General features: G+C 48.3%; 1 protein-coding gene across 1 annotated transcript; it reads right to left on the bottom strand.

Annotated features, from left to right (window-relative positions):
- Window positions 1-12,258: 12,258 nt before the first annotated feature.
- Window positions 12,259-13,570, bottom strand: LOC26532888 (probable arginine--tRNA ligase, cytoplasmic). The gene has a single exon (XM_015188871.2). It carries the CDS (start codon window positions 13,349-13,351, stop codon window positions 12,389-12,391), a length of 963 nt encoding a protein of 320 aa, XP_015044357.2. The 5' UTR covers window positions 13,352-13,570; the 3' UTR covers window positions 12,259-12,388.
- Between the last annotated feature and the right edge of the window lie 2,360 nt (window positions 13,571-15,930).

Below are 15,930 nucleotides of genomic sequence, written 5' to 3'. Positions count from 1 at the left end.
TTGCAAGACTAATTTGTGCGTAATTGTAAGGCGGTTTTGGGAAGTCGATGGAGATTATTCGCCCTCATCAATTTCGGAGGAAGATGTTCATTGCGAACAGCATTTCGTCACAAACTGCATTCGCCTAGATTCCGGAGCTTACTCCGTGTGTTTGCCAACCAAATTCAGTCTAGAGGAATTAGGAGAATCATATCAGCAGGCGCTACGTAGATTTCTCAATTTGGAGAGGAAGCTAGCAAAGAATGCATAGCTTAAGGCAAAATATATGGAGTTTCTCCAGGAGTATCGTGATTTAGGACACATGTGGACACAGGCTTCGCGGCAGTCAGACCTCCCGCAGTACTTCTTGCCTCACCATTGCGTCCACAAGCAGGATAGTACAACCACCAAATTACGCGTAGTGTTCGATGGATCTGCCAAAACAGCGTCTGGAGTATCACTGAATGATACGCTAATGGCTGGACCCACCATCCAACCTAAAATTCTGATAACTCTGCTTCGTTTCCGTTTTTTTAAGGTCGCCTTGTGTGGCGATATCTGCAAAATGTACCGCTGTGTACGCGTTTCCCATCCCGATGCGCACGTGCAGTGCATCCTATGGCGCAATGACCCGAAGGAGGAGATTCAGGTGTTCAAGTTGGAGACCGTTACTTACGGAACCAAACCTGCCGCTTTCTTAGCAATTCGTGCTATGCATCAATTGGCGAATGATGAAGAGTTGCATTTTCCGCTTGGCGCTGATGTTGTTCGAAGGGATTTCTATGTCGATGATCTCATATCTGGAGGGGACAGCATTAATTCTGTCATCAAGATTCGTCAGCAGGTAAAGGAGCTACTTTCGAAAGGATGTTTTCCCATACGTAAATGGTGTTCCAATGAACCCGCTGCTTTGGAAGGCGTATCGGAGGCGGATCGCGAAAAGTTCCTTACCTTTCATGACGGGACTGAAGTAACCAAGGCGCTTGGTCTAGTTTGGGATCCCACCACGGACAATCTTCTGTTTAGCTTCGCTCACGTCGGGACCGCTGCAGGCCCAATATCGAAGCGTTCGGCCCTGTCTACACTAGCTAGGTTCTACGATCCTCTAGGGCTCATCTCTCCCATCATCACAAAAGCTAAAATATTTATGCAGTCGCTATGGAACGAAAGCCTAAAGATGAATTGGGACGAAAGCCTGCCCCAGGATCTACATACGACTTGGATTGAGCTGACTTCGCAGTTGTCGATGGTTGAAAACTTTAAGTTTCCACGTTACGTGCTTCGGCAGCAAGCCAGATTAGAAATGCACGCGTTTTGTGATGCGAGCCAAGCAGCATATGGCGCCTGTGTATACATGCGTTCGGAAGCTCTTGGCATTGTGCAAAGTCATCTCTTATGCTCTAAATTCAGAGTCGCGCCCTTGAAAAGTATGACTATCCCCAAGCTTGAGCTATCCGCTGCCCTCGTATTAGCCGAACTAGTGTCCACCACAGTTAAGGGATTATCAGCTCCATGCCAAATACATTGCTGGTCGGATTCGTCCATAGCCCTTGCCTGGATTCGAGAATCACCATTGAATTTTAATATATTTGTTTCTATTCGAGTTCAGCGGATTCAGGAGCTCACCGCTGGAATGACTTGGCATCACGTGCCCACAAAGTTGATTTCTGCCGACATCATATCACGTGGATCCCCGCCCGCTGAACTAATGGATAGCAGTCTATGGATCTCTAGACCACCATTCTTGCGTCTTGAGAGCTCAGAGTGGCCTGCAGGCTTGCAATTGCCGACCGATGTACCAGAACGTCGTCATGCAGCATTGGCTGTTTCAAACGAAAGGGATGTATCGTACGATTGCAAATTTCAAAACTCATTCGGATCCATGCAGCGCGTCTTTGCTTACATATATCGATTCTACATTCTCAAGGACAAAGGCATAGCGCGGTCGAAGGGTCAACTTACCGTAATCGACATCAAAAATGGTACGCATTTGCTCATAAGGGCAATACAGCAGCAACAATTTTCGCCAGCAAACAGGCCCTACCGCCAAAAAGCACGATGGCCTCACTGAATCCATTTCTGGATAGCTTTGGATTGCTGCGGGTTGGAGGCCGCCTCCAAAATGCCGAATTGGACTACGACGCGAAGCACCCGATCCTGCTTTCTAAGGGACATCCTGTCACTGTCTCTATTATTATCTTCTTTCACGAAAGGTTTCTCCACGCAGGAGCTCAGGGATTGCTCGGACTGCTTCGGCAAAAATTCTGGCCTATTGGTGGACGCAAATATGTTGCGGGAATCATTCGCAAATGTGTTAGATGCTTTCGTTTGAAGCCAGTGCTGAGGGAACATATCATGTGAAACTTGCCAGCGGATCGCGTAAGGACTAATCCGGCATTCCAAACATCGGTGTTGATTTTTGCGGACCGTCGTATTACAAGTCGGAGGTCAGAAGCAGGCCTCCTATCAAATGTTACATCTCTGTCTTCGTATGCTTTAGCACCAAGCAACTCATGTGGAAGTCGTTCGGGATTAGTCTACAGAATCCTTTCTGGCAGCATTAAGGCGTTTTATAAGCCTGCGTCTCAAACCTCGAATCATCTCGTCAGACAACGCCACAAATTTTGTAGGAGCAAAAAATTAGCTTTCGGAACTTCGGCAAAGGCTCCTCCTCACTGTTAAAGCAGCAAAATATCATTTTCATCGCATCGTCGTTACCTACAGTTTTACTCTTAATGAAATTCAGACCTTGGCTTTGTTAAATTGCCGACCGCTTTATGCATTTACAGAAAGTCTCGATGATCTGGATGTGCTCACGCCAAACCACTGTCTCAATGGAGCCCCGAAAGCTGCTTTCGACGATTCAGACGTGACGCATCTCCGGGTGAACCTACTTAATCGATGGCAGCGGCTGTGTCAAATGAAGCAATCGTGCTGGAGAAAATGGAGTACGGCGTACCTCTCGATTCTTCAGGAGCGGAACAAGTGGCGGTCATCATCTCCAAACAACAAACATCGGAGCAGAGCCCAGCCGATTAGCTTCTTGCCAAAAAGCACTAAGTATCGGGTATAATAATATTAATAATCTATGCCATGCGAATTAAAATAGCACGAAGACTGCAAACGATAGAACTTCCGTACCCAAATCCCTACCAATTGACTGTAAATGATTATCCGTAATTGTAATTATAGCTATAAAGAACATTTTCACAAAAAGGTTCACAAGAATCAAAATACAAAACGAGGGGGAACATTGTGATTTGCTGCGGACACCGCAACTCTACATTTATACCCGATACTTAATCAGTATGGCTCTCCTCCGGCAGACGCCGCTAATATTAAACGACACGACAAAGAGTGCGTGCGAGAGAGACAGAAAATCAGTCTGAGCGTTACGTCGGGCGCTAAAAAGCCACTGCAAATTGATTTGTTCCTTTTGGCTATAAAAATAATCTGATCTGATCCAGATTCAGCAGTCTGATAGATATGGTCATTATCTATGATTGTGCGATTTAGTTTTCTCAAATCTGCAATATTGTCGATGCAACAGATTTTCGCGCTTTGTGGAGGCGGAAGTGGGCGGTGCAAAGTTTTGAAATATACTTGTAGCAGTGACATATTACAGAAGTCCGGATATAAAACGTCGTTGCTCTAGCTCTTATAGTCTTTGAGCACTAGGCGCTGAAGGGGACGGACAGACGGACAGACAGACATGGCTCAATCGACTCGGCTATTGATGCTGATCAAGAATATATATACTTTATGGGGTCGGAAACGATTCCTTCTGGACGTTACACACATCCACTTTTACCACAAATCTAATATACCCCAATACTCATTTTGAGTATCGGGTATAACAAGTGAACATGTTCACCAAAATGAGCAATGTTTACCCAACACTAATGCTGATCAAGAATATATATACTTTATGGGGTCGGAAACGATTCCTTCTGGACGTTACACACATCCACTTTTACCACAAATCTAATATACCCCAATACTCATTTTGAGTATCGGGTATAAAAAGGAAAAATGGAAACAGATATTATAATATACAGTAGGGTCCGGTTATAACGACACTCAAGGGACCGACGATTTTACGTCGTTATACCCGGAAGACGCTGTAACCGAAAGGATAAAAAAAAATTTGTTTTTCTTTATTTTATGGTTGCCATAAGTTTTTAAATAGAACAAATTCATTTTTCAATAAAAAACGAGGGGTAACGTTGTGAGTTGCTGCGGACAGTATGGCTCTAAGACTAAGTCAGTATGGCTCTCCTCCGGCAGACGCCGCTAATATTAAACGACACGACAAAGAGTACGTGCGAGAGAGACAGAAAATCAGTCTGAGCGTGACGTCACGCGCTGCGTAGCCACTGCAAATTGATTTGTTTCCTTTGGCTATAAAAATGATCTGATCTGATCCAGATTCAGCAATCTGATAGATATGGTCGGTATCTATGATTCTGCGTTTTTAGTTTTCTCAAATCTGCAATATTGTGGATGCAACAGATTTTCGTCCTTTGTGTGGGCGGAAGGGGGTTGGGCGAAATTTTGAGATATACGTTTTATAGTAAGATCTAACAGGATTGCGGATACCAAATTTGGTTACTCTAGCTTTGATAGTCTCTGAGATTTGTGAATATCCCCAGATTTGCATCCTTTGCGGGGGCGGAAGGGGGTGTGGCGAAATTTTGAAACAAACTCGTCTCGGTCCGATATATTAGGAGTGTGGATACCAAATTTGGTTGCTCTAGCTTTTATAGTCTCTGAGATCTAGGCGCTAATGTTTTACTCTAAGCAAAGCCGCCTATGCTACGTGTGTGTTAGAGAGAGACAGGGCGAGAAAAAATGAAATTGTTTTCTTGATGCTGGCTATAATAATAATACGATCCAGTTCAGTCTAAAAGATATGGTCATTCTCTACGATTCTGCCTTTTTAGTTTTCTCGTATCTTTAAAAAAGTAGATGCCACAGATTTTCGTCCTTTGTGGGGGCGGAAGTGGGCGGGGCAAAGTTTTAAAATATTTTTGTAGCAGTGACATATCACAGAAGTCTGGATCCAAAACATCGTTGCTCTAGCTCTTATAGTCTTTGAGCACTAGGCGCTGATAGGGACGGACAGACAGGGCTCAATCGACTCGGCTATTGATGCTGATCAAGAATATATATACTTTATGGGGTCGGAAAAGATTCATTCTGGACGTTACACACATCCACTTTCACCACAGATCTAATATACCCCAATACTCTGTGAGGAACCATGGTTCCCACAGGCCGAGTGCGACCAAAAGCACAGTCGGATAAAAGCTGACGGCCGGCCGGATAAGGCGAAGGTCAGGCCAGATGCCCCCGGTTATCCGGACGCGGCGAAGAGGCCAAGGGCCTCGAGAGGGGAAGTGCCCTGCTCTCGGAGAGAGAGACACAAGAGAGGCAAAGGAAACGGCGGGATCGGGCCAGCAGTAATTTGGCGCATGACCAAATAAGGGCACGGGATCACGCCGCCGGCCAGGCCCCGTTACGAAGGCCGTGGAAACCAGGAGACGGCGATGGAAAACTACCGACGCCGAGCCGGGGCCTGGCAAGGGGTTATAAAAGGAGGCGGCGGCGTCAAAGCGGCTCTTTTTTTTCACGCAGATAAGTAAGCGCGCGCGCACGTTGAGACCCGGTCGAAACGCAAGAGTGATATTCGGTCCGAAACAAAGAAGTGTAGTGAAGTGTAGTAGCAGGCAGACAGGCCCCGCCTGCCCCCCCAGAGTAAGTCTAAGTTAAGGGAAGATCCCCGTAAGCCGGCGGAAGCTAGGAGGGGAGTGCGAGACGTGGAGTGCGGATTCGAGTGGCGGGCCAAAGCAATAGCGGAGGTCAACTTGCCCCAATCAATAGCCTCGACGCTGCCACACCCGACGAGAGCCCCCGCGTGGTGGAGATTGATAATTAAGAGAAACTGTAATACCTAGCCCTAAGTCCTAATAGAATTGCAAATAAAGCGAAAATCAAACTAAAAGGAAAGTCTTATCATTTGTCGTTGGGGGCAACAATAAAAATACGTTGCTGCGAATCTGCCGACCGCTGAGCGAGCCCAGCAAACTCAAGCGAGCCCAAAAAGCAGGTTCGTTACAACTGGCGCCCAACGTGGGGCCTACAACGACAAATAATAGGACAAAGGGAGGGAGAGTATAGACGAGAGAATGGGGAAGGGACAATGGATCCATCGGTTGAGAAAGGAGGAGCTTGTCCAATGCGGCCACGCCTTCGGCGTGCGGTTGGAGGGTACCGTGGACGACATGAGAAGAACCTTTAAGGAATGGATGAGGGAACACGAGGATGAGGCAGAGTGGGCCGATCTGATAGAGGTGTGGGAGTGTCGGATGCAACTGGATATTCACCGGCGTTCGTGGTGCAAGGAAGGGAACCCCGGCTGCCAAAGGCCCTATATGACGAGGAGACGGTAGGCACGGGGCAGGGCACAGAGACGCCGGATGAAAATGCGAAGAAGTTAAAAGAGCTATTTCAGTTGGTACGACGGAACTTGGAAAGGGCAGCCCAGGATCAGGCCAGGCACTACAACCTGAGAAGAAGACCGTGGAGACCCAAAGTGGGAGAAATCGTATGGGCCAAACAGCACCACCTGTCCAATGCGGCGGAGGGATTCGCCGCGAAGCTGGCACCAAGGTACGATGGGCCATACCAGATAGAGGACTTTATATCCCCCGTTATCTGCCACCTAAGAAAGGAGGGCGACAGGAAGAAGAGAACGGCCCACATACGGGACCTGAAACCCCAGCCCGAGGAGCGAGAGACGCAGGGGTGATGGGGGAATGGATAGAAGGGGTCACCCTAAAAGTGCCACGCAGGACACGGGGAGGAGTGCCACGCAGGACACGGGGAAGTGTGCCGCGCAGGACACGCACGAGACTCGTCAGCACGCAGGGTGACGGACTGGTGCACTTAGAGACGGGGGAAGGGTGCCGCGCAGGACACGCACAAGACTCGTCAGCACGCAGGGTGACGGAATGGCGCACTTAGATTTAATAAAAAAAAAAAAAGAGAAGGAGCAGGAAAGCTGTGGTTGGAACGATCTGGAAAATAAAGAGTGAGAATTAGTAGGAGTAAAGAAAATTAATGCGAGAAAGGAAAAACTCAGCAAACCTGAACAGGAAACGCGTCCCCAAAGCTGGGAGGCGAATCCGGGGTCGGGGAGGGTGATCACAGGCAGCGGATGACCAAGGGAAACCCAGGGGCCAGGCTCACGCCTCAACGCGGCCTCACAGGGCAACTACGAGCGTCGGGCCGGAACGACGGGTGCCGCTCATGCGTGGTCTACCGGGCGAGGAGTCGGATGACCCTCGGGTCCGAGCCACTGTGTGAGGGAGACGCCGGTCAAAAGAGTCCGGCCGGGGGCGCGTAGTAGTTGCCCTGGGATGTGAGCCAAAGATTCCAGCCCGGGCGGAGGGTCGAAGGACCCGTTGTTCACGAGCGGAATCGCGGCAAGCGACCCGCAGTGAGGGCAGAGGGCGAGCTGGAAAGGGGAGAAAGGGTTAAGTAAAAGTCATCCGGGTCGGGAGAACTCACCCAGGCCAAGGAGGGTCCAATCAGCACGGGATGAAGAACAGGTCGACGGTAGCAGGGAAGCAAAGTGTAATTAAAATAAAAAGAAAAATACACGTAAACACAAATGGGAAGGGGGTGGGTCCATCAAAGATGGAAAAATATTATCCGTCAGCCAACACAGAGCGCGGCGAGAACAAAACAGTATCCAAAAAAAAAAAAAAAAAGAGACAAGGCGAAGTCGGATAGAGAGCGGAGAGCGCGTCGGTACTCACCCAACCAGGGGAAAGATGCCGTTAGAGAGCGCGGCCTGTAGAGAGAGGCCATGAGCACACGCGTAACAACCGTTAGAACCAGGCATGAGAGACCGAACCCGACGCACCGGCACCGTTAGAGGGAACGACTGGTAATGCAACGCGGGTATATATGCGGGTGGAAGACGGAACGGCGGACACTTGAAGGTAATTATCAACAAGGAGAAAACACAGCAAAAAAAAAAAGGAGGAAAAAAAAATGGAGACGAAACGGCTCAACCACGAGGATGGAAAGAAGAAGATGGAAGACCTCAGGGCGTTCTTGGAGGAGCAGCAGGCGATAATGGGGGAGGGGGGCTACCGCGCCGAGGCTTCTCGTCAGCGACGGGCGTCCGTGCTCTCGCGTGGCGACGAGGAGGATTGGTGCGATGGCTCCCAGTTCCTCCAACTGTTGGCCTCGCCATTAGTATCTCCGGCGCCGTCGGGCCACGACTCCGTGTCGCCGACGGTATCCTCAGACGAGGGGGCCGGGGAGATCGAGGACGACGTGATTTGCGTCGACGGTCCACACGCCCCAACCGCCCAAGAGAGGGCCGGCGTGAGAAGGCCGCGGACCATGCGCGACCGGGGCGAGGCGTTGAAGCGGAGGTTCCAGGAGGCAACGGCGGAGGAGAAGCGCCGGATCCGCCGGGTGCTGGAGGCGGCGCGGACGATCCGACGGCGGAGGGACGAGCGGCTGGAGGCGCGGCGGCGACAGGAAAGAAAGGCCACCAGGAAGGAGGAGCCCGGCCACGAGAGCGACGAGGCGCCGCCACCCCCGCCATTCCGAGTGGTGCAGCCGCCGATGCAGTCCCCGGCCAGGGGCGAGCGGGCCTCGAATCCCGAGGCCGAATGGCAGCGGCGACTGCAACAGGCCGAGGAGGAGGAAGACGAATTGTGGCAGCCTACGCCACCGGCCGAGGAGGAAGAGGGCTCCGAGAAGCAGCAGCAGCAGAAGCAGCAGCAGCAGCAGCAGCAGCAGCAGCAGCAGCAGCACCAACATCAGCAGCCGCAGCAGCAGCAGCAGCAGCAGCACCAACATCAGCAGCCGCAGCAGCAACAGCAGCAGCAGCACCAACATCAGCAGCCGCAGCAGCAGCAGCAGCAGCAGCACCAACATCAGCAGCGCCAGCAGCAGCAGCAGCAGCAGCAGCAAGAGAACGGGCAGTGGCAGCAGCAGCCACAATGGAGGGGACCGGAGGCGGCCGTAATAGGGCCATACGTGTCCCAGGAGGTGAGGACAGCCGTGCGCCAGGGGATGGTGTGGCACCACCAGACCCTACACATCACGTGGGCCTCGGGGCCCGCCCCGTGCGAGACGCAGCCAGAGACCGGCGCCCGGGTGTGGGAGGAGAGCCCCCTCGGCAGCAACGACAGGGATCCGCGGAGGAGAAACCACAAATCGGATCCCGCGCCGGCGACGGCGGAGGCGGCGACGGCGGAGACGGCAACGGCGGAGACGGCAACGGCAGAGGCGGCGACGGCAGAGGCGGCAACGGCAGAGGCGGCGACGGCAGAGTCGGCGGAGACGGCAACGGCAGAGGCGGCGACGGCAGAGGCGGCGACGGCGGAGGCGGCGACGGCAGAGGCGGCGACGGCAGAGTCGGCAACGGCAGAGTCGGCGACGGCGGAGACGGCGACGGCAGAGGCGGCGACGGCAGAGGCGGCGACGGCGGAGGCGGCGACGGCGGAGGCGACGGAACGCGCGGAGGTCGAGACATGGGAACGCGGTCCGTGGGTGTGGCCCGCGCCGGAGAGGTCGGGGGCGGTCGAGCGCCCAACACTGAAGAGGCAGGCCTCCTGCCCGGAGCCCCAGGAAAGACCCAAGCGGCCGGCCCTGCATCGGCAGAGCTCAGCACCGGCAGCCACGGGCCACTGGAAGGCGATCCCGCGGGAGGAGTGGCCGGCGGCAGTGAGCCGCGCACAGGCCCAGATACGTCTCGTGGGTAGACGTGTGAAGAAGCTGGTAAGCGAGCGAGGTACGCGTTACCGCATCGCCATGTCGGCCACGCGCACCGAAGTATTCAGAGAGCAGAAATGAAGGAAGACGGAGAAGAGAAGAAAAAGGGGGGGGGCAGCAGAAACACAAAAAAAAAAGGGCAGAACACGCGGGAGAAAATGAATAAAGAAAAAAAAAAACAAAGAAAAGAAGAAAACGGAATATCGACTAAGGGGGGAAGTATCGAGTGGATCGCAGAAGCGCCCCTACACCTTATCGATAGGCGGGAGTCGGCGCCAGCCAAAAAAAGGGCAAGGGCTGACAGCGCCCCCGAGCCAAGGCGCCAGAGGGCGCCAGAACGCCGGCGATCCCAAGTACAACAAAGGGCGCGCGCAACTTCGGGCCGTTTGAATGAGGAAAGCCCACCCTATCCCGAGATCGCGGAAAACGGAAGTATTCCGCTACGGGAAGAAAGAGGGGGGTGTGAGGAACCATGGTTCCCACAGGCCGAGTGCGACCAAAAGCACAGTCGGATAAAAGCTGACGGCCGGCCGGATAAGGCGAAGGTCAGGCCAGATGCCCCCGGTTATCCGGACGCGGCGAAGAGGCCAAGGGCCTCGAGAGGGGAAGTGCCCTGCTCTCGGAGAGAGAGACACAAGAGAGGCAAAGGAAACGGCGGGATCGGGCCAGCAGTAATTTGGCGCATGACCAAATAAGGGCACGGGATCACGCCGCCGGCCAGGCCCCGTTACGAAGGCCGTGGAAACCAGGAGACGGCGATGGAAAACTACCGACGCCGAGCCGGGGCCTGGCAAGGGGTTATAAAAGGAGGCGGCGGCGTCAAAGCGGCTCTTTTTTTTCACGCAGATAAGTAAGCGCGCGCGCACGTTGAGACCCGGTCGAAACGCAAGAGTGATATTCGGTCCGAAACAAAGAAGTGTAGTGAAGTGTAGTAGCAGGCAGACAGGCCCCGCCTGCCCCCCCAGAGTAAGTCTAAGTTAAGGGAAGATCCCCGTAAGCCGGCGGAAGCTAGGAGGGGAGTGCGAGACGTGGAGTGCGGATTCGAGTGGCGGGCCAAAGCAATAGCGGAGGTCAACTTGCCCCAATCAATAGCCTCGACGCTGCCACACCCGACGAGAGCCCCCGCGTGGTGGAGATTGATAATTAAGAGAAACTGTAATACCTAGCCCTAAGTCCTAATAGAATTGCAAATAAAGCGAAAATCAAACTAAAAGGAAAGTCTTATCATTTGTCGTTGGGGGCAACAATAAAAATACGTTGCTGCGAATCTGCCGACCGCTGAGCGAGCCCAGCAAACTCAAGCGAGCCCAAAAAGCAGGTTCGTTACAACTCATTTTGAGTATCGGGTATAAAAAACATGCCACTTTCGGCCCCTTGTAGAATGTTTAAAAATAAACATATAGTACACATTCACTCATGTACCAAAAAAACCGATCTCTTAATACATCACATAAAGTAGATAAGTTATGACTGTTCGGGTGTGAACAAAGATCTGTAACCCATTAAAAGATACTACATCAAAACACAAGTGGAGGAAACATTTAACCATGCAGTCCTAAAATTACACTAAAGTAAGCATGCACTCAAATAAATAACCGCAGTAAAATGTATCCTTTGCGTTAGACTAACGATAATTATAGAATACAAAATTTTAACTTATGCCTTATTGTCAAATCACACACAAGGATCTGATTTTAAGAATAAAATTTAGTATGAATTTACAACTCAACTCGCATGTCTAGAATTTTCTTTTAAGGTCTTAACACTCGGTCTGTGGCTGGGGGTATTTAATGCACTCAAACCCCTCGTAAAAGTCTACCTGAAGTCCCTACTCGGGAGCTACTTGTAACGAACTTATTTCAGGCTGAGGTAAGCTGGGTCTGTACAAGTCACATCCGTGGTTCGAGTGAGGGGCACAGAGCGTAGTCATATCCGTGTAGGAAGTCAGATTAAAACGCTGAAACTATCTCCTGTACGCAATCAATCCTCCGCTTTGTAAGGGCTTTGTGCTGTGTTTTTCTGTTACAGTTTTTACGGGTGTCGGTGTATACGCGCCAGTTGCCATCCTTGGCAACGGTTACGAACTTGTCAGTCCGTTTTTTTTAGTAGCCACTTTTTTTGTCACAAGAGAATCCATTGTCGCCAGCAGCATTGGCAGAAATCAGCGTCAGCACCTTGCAACCAGGAGCCGACGGTCAATCGCCGCGCAATTGTACTGGTCTAGTTAAATGCGCTGGCGCACGCGGTGTATGCTCAGGTACTTTTGGATGGGGTTTTGACTCCGGCCCAGCCACGAATTTCGGACGGCTATATAACCGTCGTTGTTGACTTCGCCAGTTTGGAGCGACGTGTGTCAACTATGTTGGTGTTAAAATGTCTGCGTGCCGTGTCTAAATGAAAAAATATAGTGAAATTACTGTCATTTGGATAATTATGCTGAAGGAGACGTAGTGGAACAATGATAATACTCAGTCAGGATAGAAAAACATCATCGATCTTTATTTTAATAGTTCTTCATAGATTGTTATATTTAAAATAATTAATATTAATTATTAATATTAATATTAATGCATGTGTATATTTTTATAAAAACATTTGCCTACCAAAGTTAAAGTTTAGAAACTGGCTTTAGTCCTAGTATGTAGAAACATTGACGCAATACTGCTGCAGTTGCCTCGCACATTAAAACTCGACTACGATTTACTTCAATTATCTCTCCATCTTTGTTTTTCTTAATGCAATAGCAACTGTCATAAAATTCTGTAAATACAGTGCATACCTCATAGCAAAACTCACAAAGAAAATGAAGGAAAAGGTCTTTCGAGCACTTGATCATTATGTCGTGCATCTTTAAAAGGGTTTTTGCCAGCTTCCACTCCTTTTCGTGATTCAAAACAATCTCGACGGTATCTAAAACCTTTAGCAAGTAACAGAAGTCATCACCTAAGTTACGTGCAATAGAGCAAATACGTGTGTATGTGTATAATAAATAAACTGCAGTATTACCGCGGTCGTCTAGCATCTTGTCAAATGAAAACACGTAGTCACTGATACGGTTGTGGCATAAATCTGAATATTTTATGCAACCATAAGCCACTGCCTCTTGTGCTTCAAATAGTTCCTGAGCTGTGAGAATTTCGTCGCGGCCTCGACTGCGTAGTTGCTCTAATGAACGTTTCATTCCCTCATTAAGAAGATCTGATAGTTTAACGGTATCACCAGAACGGGTCTTAAATTTCTTTCCATCCTCACCAAGAACCACGCCAAACTGTACATGATGAACACGGTGGGCGGTCGGATTGAGAATACAACAGCGCTCCGCCGCTTTAAAAATGGTATTAAAATGTGTACTTTGTCCGGAGTCTACAACATAAATTATCCATGTGCAATGTTCCTCTTCTATGCGGTGGCGTATAGCAGCCATATCAGAAGTGTCATAGGTGAAACCACCATCCGACTTTACGATTGTTAGAGGTATGCCACTCCTGTCTTCGTTTGGCCACATGATTTGACGGCCCTCATCATGTTCAAGCATATTTTTGTTTCGTAAAAAATCAACCACAGATAACATACGTGATTGATAAAAGGATTCACCACGTTCTCTAAGTGTTACATCTAAACGGTCATATATAGCCTGAAATTCCTGTCGCGAAACATCACAAATAAGCTGCCATGCTTTTCTGGAGTTTGGTTCACCGCTTTGCAGTGAAACTACTCGATTGTAAGCGCGCTTCTTGAACTCTTCCTCCGTGTCAAAGCTGCAACAAAAAGAGAAAAGCTAAAATCAAGTTCGAAAAAGGATAATAAGTAATAAATGATTTGTAAAGCTGTAGATCTTTTTTAGAAGCCGGGAAAAGCATTGAAAAAAGTTAATTGATCAAGATCAGAATTTTGCATAGCTGCGTATTTTCATTCTAACCTCGAGAAAAACGGAGCTATTTTTTAAATTATCAAAATACATATACGGAGTTTCCAAAGATTTTTATTCCAAAAGAATTCCAACTAAGTTTGACTTATAGAGGCACACCAGGCTGTCTCTGTTGGTTCTAAAAACTCTTGTTGTAGTAAAGTGTTTTCAATGATTATTGAATTCCTGATTGAAATTCATCAGCATAATTAAGATTTTACTTTTTATACCCGATACTCAAAATGAGTATTGGGGTATATTAGATTTGTGATGAAAATCGATATGTGTAACGTCCAGAAGAAATCGTTTCCGGCCCCATAAAGTATATACATATTTTCTTGATCAGCATCAATAGCCGAGTCGACTGAGCCCGTCTGTCCATCTGTCCGTCCCTATCAGCGCCTAGTGCTCAAAGACTATAAGAGCTAGAGCAACGACGTTTTATATCCAGACTTCTGTGATATGTCACTGCTACAAGTATATTTCAAAACTTTGCCCCGCCCACTTCCACCCCCACAAAGGGCGAAAATCTGTGGCATCCACAAATTCAGAGATACGAAAAAACTGAAAGCGCAGAATCGTAGAGTATAATTATATCTTCCAGAGTGCAAAATCGGAACCAGATCGTATAATCATTATAGCCAGAATCAAGAAAACAATTTCATTCTTTCTTGCTCTGTCTCTCTCTAACACACAGGTTTCATGGTCGGCTTTGCCAATTGCAAAATATGAGTTCAAGAATCTCAGAACCTATAAGATCCAGAGCAACCAAATTGGGTATCCACACTCCTGTGATATCGGACCTTGACCGTTTTGTGTCAAAATTTCGCCACACCCCCTTCCGCCGCCGCAAAGGACGAAAATCTGAGGCATCCACAAATCTCAGAGACTATTAAGGCTAGAGTAACCAAATTTGGTACACACACTCCTTTAAGATGTCACTATAAAACGTATATCTCAAAATTTCGCCCCACCCCCTTCCTCACCCACAAAGGACGAAAATCTGTTGCATCCACAATATTGCAGATTTGAGAAAACTAAAAACGCATAGATAATTACCATATCTATCAGATTGCTGAATCTGGATAAGATCAGATCATTTTTATATCACTGGCTACGCAGCGCCCGACGTCATGCTCAGACTGATTTTCTGTCTCTCTCGCACGCACTCTGTGTCGTGTCGTTCAATATCAGCGGCGTCTGCCGGAGGAGAGCCATACTGACTAAGTATCGGGTATAAATGTAGAGTTGCGGTGTCCGCAGCAACTCACAACGTTTTAAGAAAACTCTAGTCAAAGTGTCATTCGCTGTCGGCGTAAAAATCCGTCTTGATCTACAAATTTGCCACCTAGTTTTACTAACAATTTTTTCGAAGTTCTAATGATGGTTTGCTATTAATGGTGTTAAATTAAAGATACAAAGCAATAGCTTAAGTTTTTATGTACATAAGTAATATGATATGCCATTTCGGCTATTGTAAATGGCTATAATTGTATAATAGACCAGTGCGCTCACTACACGATGACGGGTGTGTGAAAGACGGGGAATGAGTAAGCGCGTAGAAGGCGTTGCGTAACTACTGCAGTTTCATTATTTCTTCGGGCTATAATGATAATAGTCCAATTATAATATAATAAAAAAGTAATATAATGATAATGATCCACATTCGGCACTCTGGTTTAGATATGGTGTCTCTAGATTCTCTATGATTCTGCGTTTTTAGTTTTCTCGTGTCTTCAAAATTGGTTGCCACAGTTTCTCCTATAGTCCTATAGTCTCAGAAATCTAAGCGCTCACCGGAACGAACGTACAGATTAACATGGATATATTGATTGGCCATACAGATTGGCACAGATCAGCGGTTAATCCATTTTTCGAAATAAATTAGTTTAATAGCAAGCAATACAATGCCACTTTCGGACCCTTGCAGAACTTTTAAACATAAATAGATTATTGTACCCATTCACTCATGTACCAAAAAAACCGATCTCTTAATACATCACATAAAGTAGATAAGTTATGACTGTTCGGGTGTGAACAAAGATCTGTAACCCATTAAAAGATACTACATCAAAACACAAGTGGAGGAAACATTTAACCATGCAGTCCTAAAATTACACTAAAGTAAGCATGCACTCAAATAAATAACCGCAGTAAAATGTATCCTTTGCGTTAGACTAACGATAATTATAGAATACAAAATTTTAACTTATGCCTTATTGTCAAATCACACACAAGGATCT

Source organism: Drosophila pseudoobscura, chromosome X (genome assembly GCF_009870125.1).
Source record: "Drosophila pseudoobscura strain MV-25-SWS-2005 chromosome X, UCI_Dpse_MV25, whole genome shotgun sequence".
Taxonomy (NCBI): Eukaryota; Metazoa; Arthropoda; class Insecta; order Diptera; family Drosophilidae; genus Drosophila; species Drosophila pseudoobscura.
The sequence above is the reverse complement of the archived record's forward strand: the minus strand, read 5'-3'. Positions and strand labels throughout refer to the sequence as shown.